This window comes from Corvus brachyrhynchos, unplaced genomic scaffold (assembly GCF_000691975.1).
Source record: "Corvus brachyrhynchos isolate BGI_N302 unplaced genomic scaffold, ASM69197v1 scaffold131, whole genome shotgun sequence".
Classification (NCBI taxonomy): Eukaryota; Metazoa; Chordata; class Aves; order Passeriformes; family Corvidae; genus Corvus; species Corvus brachyrhynchos.
In genome coordinates, this window is record NW_008236438.1 from 1,158,373 (window position 1) to 1,165,035 (window position 6,663).

The 6,663-nt window shown below is 36.7% G+C and overlaps 1 protein-coding gene across 4 annotated transcripts in view; it reads right to left on the reverse strand.

The window, feature by feature from the left end:
* The window catches only part of TRAPPC13 (trafficking protein particle complex 13), a 17,350-nt gene extending 11,191 nt beyond the window's left edge, over positions 1 to 6,159 (reverse strand). For all 4 annotated transcript variants that reach the window (XM_017747085.1, XM_017747084.1, XM_017747086.1 and 1 more), the window contains exons 1-5: positions 6,064 to 6,159; positions 5,072 to 5,171; positions 4,418 to 4,502; positions 2,726 to 2,853; positions 2,517 to 2,589 (exon numbers count right to left, since the gene is read on the reverse strand). In XM_017747085.1, the coding sequence (XP_017602574.1) occupies positions 2,517 to 2,589; positions 2,726 to 2,853; positions 4,418 to 4,502; positions 5,072 to 5,171; positions 6,064 to 6,157 (480 nt within the window). In that variant the 5' untranslated portion in view covers positions 6,158 to 6,159. The remainder of the gene's footprint in view (positions 1 to 2,516; positions 2,590 to 2,725; positions 2,854 to 4,417; positions 4,503 to 5,071; positions 5,172 to 6,063) is intronic.
* Positions 6,160 to 6,663: the final 504 nt, after the last annotated feature.

Here is a 6,663-nt window from a genome sequence, read left to right on the forward strand (position 1 = left end):
CTTGTTTCCAATTACACAGGGAAACTTTTTTTGATTGCCTATAAGTACACTGCATCCTGAGAGATCGCTAATGTTCCAAGTTGTCAACAAATTTTTTAGCACCAAAGACTTCAACATCAAAAAGTTGTCCTCACGGAGATTTCTGCATTTTAACAGACATAAAGTTCAATTCTTTCAAGTATTCATAACTATCTCTCTCTCTCTAGTCAAAAAAAAGAATTAAAAATTTTAATTTAAGCCTTTGTTGGTTGAGAGAGGATTTTTTCTGTCAAATATTTTTCTTCAGTGAGCTTCTTATAAATTTTCCTACATGCTGAATTTTTTCTCTCTCTTCTGATAAACAAAGTCTTTCCATTCATTGCAGTAAACCTCAACTGGCATTCCAGTAAAATACAAAAAATTATTGTGATATTCACAAACCACCCCTCAAAACCAAACAACCACCAAACCCTAGGAAGACATTCCTTCTCCATTTAAACATAATGCTGTTAATTACTTAGAGAAAGTTTTGGAACAGAAAGACACTATCAATCAGTATAAAACTACATATAATGATTTAAAAAAGAAGCTGATTAAAACAGCAGTTCAACTTAAAAGATTCTAGAAAATGTAACTGAAAAATCTGAGAATCTGCAAGAGTAGGTTTTTTTTGTTATAAAATTGTTGGTGACATCTCAATCACTAGGAGCCATCAATTCTCACTGTAAAGACATAGTTCAGTTTTCTGTAACACTTCTTTTTGTTTGTTCTCAGATTTTCTACTGGTGTCTCCACATCAAATTTAAAAACTAACAGCCAAAATTCTCAGTGCAGTTCTTTTCTCATAATGAATCAGAGAGTATTTATAGGTGTGGAAGTGTATAGATGCTTTCTGAGAAGTTCTTATGCTTCCTTCTTTGAATGAAGGGCTTCACATTTCAGAGATAGCTGGCTTCAACTATTTTCACAATTCAGTTGCTTGTGCTGGGTTCAGTTAAAAAGCATGGCAATTACGCCATGCATGCAGAACCCTGAAAAAAGTGCACAAATAAGTTTGCATACAAAATCTAAAGAAGACAAACCAGCATTTTGTACAAAGCTCTGACAAGAACAACATTAGGGAACAGAGAGAAGATGAGATCTGAAGCTTGCACATGCATGTGTAAGCAATCAGAGAAAGCCTAGAGGGGACAGAGAAACAGAACACTGAAAAGAGGAAAACAATGGAGAAATGGAAAGGGAAGCAGTTTCACAAGGAGCGCAAGACAAAGCACACAAAGATAAAAATTAGCTTCACTAAAGATGAAGAAACTCTACAGAGATGCTAGTTTCAGAGAGAGGGTAACACAAAAACTTATATGGAACCATTTTCCCCAGGATTGTCAGTAAACACCCTTGACTAATCAATACCTGGTATTTCAAGGCCCGCAAGTACTAACAGCACTCAAGTGTTCTTTGTAATGCATGGAAATTTAACCTTCTAAAGACTGAAATTCTTTTTTCTGAAGTATCTAGACAGAATACTAGAAAACAGCAAAATGCAATCACCCCATAGTATTACAGAATATCCTGAGTAGGAAGATGACCGACCACAAGGACCATCAAGTCCAACCCCCAGGAGTATGTGCCTAAGAGCATTATCCAAATGCTTCATGAACTCTGTCAGGCTTGGTGCTGTGACCACTTCCCTGGGGAGCCTGTCCAACCACCCTCTGGGTGAAGAACTTTATCCTGATATCCAACCTAAATCTCCCTGACACAGCTTTAGGACGAAACTACATAACGCTCCGGGTATTACCAGACACTCAGAGTATCTAAAAATGTATTCAGTAAAGAGTGTCATGTAATCCTCCATTCCATGAGGATTAGTCCACCAATATCCAAGTCCCAATATATTTCTCCAAAAAATTAAACATCCATGAAATACAGAGTAAACAGACTCTTTCTTGCCAGAATCAGTCCGCAAATCAGAGCTGCTTCCTGCTTTCCTCAGTCACTCTTATTGCAAGTCTTGAATTGTGCGATGGAACAAAAGGTTTAAATTCTGTCAATTACTTCTGTGGGTATTACACACAATACATTAGACTTCTTTACTTAAATTCCTTAAAAACCAAACTACTTAATTCCAGTTTAATAAGGTTACACACACTAAAAGAAAAATCAGATTTTTAGAATATAATGGTTACAATATAATGGTTAGATGTATCGAAGCTAGAATGACCAATACTTGTTGTGTTTAAAAATAGTCATAGAGCTGTCTGCTATAAAAAGGGACTTTTTAAGAGTAGATTTATTTTCTCAATAAATTAATAGAAATTATTAGATGCAATATTTATTAGTTCTGAGATGTTTAACTGTGTGGTTATTAGAAACCACCAGTTTGTGTGAAGTTTGAAGCAGTGGCTTTTAATGGTTCACTTTTAAAAATGAACAGATTTTTGGTATGTAAAAATGCTTTTGAAGTATCAAATGTTTTAAAATGGGTTTTCCAGACTCACACACTTACTAAAAGCAGAGTAAAATACTTCATGAAATACCTGAAATTTGAAGAACTTTCTGAAGTACATCTTCTCTCCAGTCTGTGTAGTATAACTTACTGCACAAACTAAGCTGAAAAAGAAACAATTGGGGGGAAAAAAAAAAGTTGTGTTACTTTAAATCTCGTACTGTATCAAAAGCAGAATAGCATGCATGTACTGCAGTTTCATTTAAGCTCATTTAATAGTAGAAAAATTTAAAATTTTACATGTGTGTTCCTATCTCCTTTACTTCATGATGGATCACATCATCAATGCAACAGTCAGGTTTAAGCTCTGCCACTGCAGCACTAGAAGCTGAAAGGTTCAAACGCTGAGAACTTGTCTGAAGATCAGCCTGGACACAGAAAAACAAAGCATTGATTCGAACTACAGCTGTTCAACACAATCTAAGGAAAAGTAACTTATGCTATAAAGTTCTAGGTTTCACTGAGCATTTTGTACTCTACATGCTTTCATACATATTGTAAGAGCTTAGCTGGTCAGAACACAGGGGTCACAACACCAAGGCCACGGGTCCGATCCCCACATGGGCTACTGACTTAAGAGTTAGACTCACTGATCCTTGTGGGTCCCTTCCAATTCAGAATTTTCTGTGATATTCTTGACTCAGACACCTTCTGTGACATATATTGAGATGACTTACAAATCTAAAGACAAGTTCTAAAACATATAAATAGTCCAGTCCTTCACCATACAGCTTACAAAATCTCTATTTACTTTTCACATTGAGTTCCACAATGACTTCTGAAATTTCTACGCTCAGTGTTTTCTTTGTTCAGCAGTAAACGCAAAAAGCCAGTTCACTAGAAAATAACTCATACAATATACAGATCAGTGTACACTTTACAGGAAACTGCTTTGAAGACCTCATTGAAAGTGAAGGTAAGTCAATATAACTCCATTTTTTTAGCTGTGGAAGTTTTGCTACACCAATTCTTCAGAGAAACTTTAAATACAAGGGTGCATGTCCAGAGAAGGTCAATGGAGGTGGGGGTGTTTAGCCAGGAAAAAAAGGCTCGGAAGAGGTGTTGGGGTCCCTTCCCCCCTGCCATGTGGTCCTGGGAGAGGGGCCCTGGGGGGGAGGCACGGGGTTTCCCTGGCCCTGCTCAGCCTCGTTCCCCACTGGTTGGTTTGTGTTTCCCTGCGCGGGCAGAAGGACCCTCGGGTCCCGTGATTGAGCAGTTCCTCGGCAGAGCCCCGGCCATGCAGCTGGAGAAATAAACATCTCTGAAACATCTATCAAGAATCGATCCATATATATTTCTTTACACGGGCCTTGTTGATTGATACGCGTGTTGCAGTTTCCCCATTGCAGCAAAGAGGGACTTCATAGCTTTCTGCAATTACCTGAAAGGAGGCTGTAGCCAGGTGTGAGTCAGTCTTTTCTCACAAGTAACAATACGAACAAGAGGAAATGGCCTAAAGTTGCACATGGGGAGGTTTCAATTGGACAGCAGGAACAATTTCTTTACCAAAAGGGCTGTCAAGCATTGAACAGGCTGCCTAGGGAAGTGGTTGAGCCACCATCCCTGCAGGGGACTGTGTAGATGTGGAACTTAGGGACACAGTTTAGCAGTGGACTTCGCAGTGTTGGGTTAATAATTGCACCTGTTGATCTTAGAGGTCTTTTCCAACATAAACTCCATGATTCTGTAGTAAGTCCATTTTTTGATACAATCCTAGTTTTTCATTTTAATCTTTGAAGATTTCTATAATCATTTCTATTTTCATGTCTTACTCCTTCCAATTTCCAGGTATATTTTCTGGATTGGAAAAAGTGACATGTATTTCCTAAAGTCTATGTATTAGCATCAAAGATACAGTATATTGTCAGAAAATAGAATCTACATATTGTATTTTTTTATAAATCTTTTGTAAGTGGATTTCTACTCACATACCTTCACCAGTATGTCCTTGACAACTTGATTGCTATCGTTGTGCACACTAATATAACTGGAAAAAGTCTCTCCCAGAAATATATTTCTGTATTTCAGGAAAAAAAAAAAAAAAGAAAACAAAATAGTTTTAGTAACTGTTATTAAAAAACCAGAACATTTCACTGAAACACTTCTAAGTTCACACACACACACAGTTGCCAGATCAAATCCTAGGAGAAAACTGGAATCTGCTCACCCATACTTCTAAAGTCATCCTTTTAAGACAAACAGCTTTAAAAGAAAATAAACAAATCAGAATTTCTTTTAGGTAAAAATCTGAGAGGAGTAAGAAGATGGCTTTCAGTACGCACAAAAATCACAGTAGTAAACTCTACTAGTGTAAGATGTGGTTTATAGTAGTGTATTACCTTAGAAATTCACCCACAGCTGCAAATCTCTTTCAACTTTCAATCCTTATTAGGTTCAATCAGGCTACAGACAAGAAACATCAGGAAGCATACATATATGTATTTCTAAATCAAGCCAGATATTATTTTTAAAATGACTGAACATCTCATTGCAGAACAATGGTATTCAAATAGAAAGAGAAGTATGAATCCTAAACCAAATGAATCCTAAACCTCGCATATTACAGTTACAATCATTCATTCTTACCCAAAATTTTGAGGCAAAGTCAGCATTTCTCCTAACATCAAAGTTTCTGCACCCTTTACAGTAGAAGGATCATCTTTCATGAGCTGGTTAAATAGATTACCTGTAAAAATATCAAGGTGCTATTAATTAAATATTTGCTAGGTCTAAAGGTTTGTCTACATTTAAGTTAGACATTTAATCACTGACTCGGATGTATTTTATTTTAGATATATTTCTTTTACAATAAACTTGTTTAGGGATGAAATATACATCCATAGGCCTGCCTATAAGATATAACTTAACTTACAGGCACTTGTGTCCAATAATTTATTCAGTATATACATACTGAAGGGCACAATCCCAAAGGCATTTCCCAAATTAACATTGAATTTTAAGAGAAATTCTATCCATCTAAACCACATTACACAACAGAACTAATCAACCTCACTTACTTTCTTCCCCTGCTTGCTTTGTATTTCCATACAACTACAACCCTTCTTGTTGAATCTTTCCTTTGACTCTCTTATGTTTGACTTCTAGACTTCAACTATTTCTGGGAGACGACCCAGGGATTTCCAATTTATGATGGCATACCAAGCATAACATAACTCAAAACCGGTGATTCTTGCAATATTGTTTTTCTATAGAACATTTATTTATGTGCTGGTTCTAATTACCAGAGCCATTTCTCCAGATAAAAAAACCACAATAATGCTAATCTTTCTCCACTTACACATTTCTCTCACAGAACTGCCTCTCACTGTGTATGTCAATGGCTCAGACTTTGAGGTCACGTGCTTGAGTATTATCACCAATCTTTCAAAGATATAGGTCAAGAGCTATAGAGTGCACCTTGCTACTTTCTTTCAGTTATTGCCAAATCTAAAATACACTGTTTTTTCAGATTAGAGTCTATTGGAGGTCATGACTCCTCTAACACCTAAGTGTTAGATGGCCACAATGCTTAAATGTGGTAATACATACATAATAATCAGTCAGTAGAAAAGACTTACCTGGCAAATCTCTTTCTTCACAAGTCACCGGAATATTAGTGAATAAGGTAGGTTTGGTTAGCCTCATCACTGCAAAAATCAAAAAACAAACCATAGGTCAATCAAACAAGCATTTTAAATTGTTTGTTCCAAGTATAATTTTGCCTTGCTCTTCTTCCACAAAAAAAAAAGCCCCAACAAACCACAACCACCAATTAAATCTTAGCCTGAAAAAGGATCACATGGCCTTTTACAATATAAGAAAAACTCCCTGCTATTCTGAGATCCAAGAACACTGGTAATGCCATTGCTCCCTCTTACTTTCTACCTCTGGTGAACTAACCTACTAATCTACTGCTTTCAACTTGATGTGCTAAAGGTCTTACACCTGCTACAGCATTAAGTGCTTTGTGATCTCCAGGAGTGTACCAGTTTCATCTATCTGTGGACTTCTCCAGGTTAAGTGCCTGTCCTGTGATCCGTTTTGATCTAGAATGGGATATGATGACTCACACAGACCCTTTCAGTCAAACACCAGCCTAAAAGAAATTGCATTAACACCTTAACCTATAACACATACACAAGGTAGAGTTACAAGACTAAAAGCCTACATTATTTATA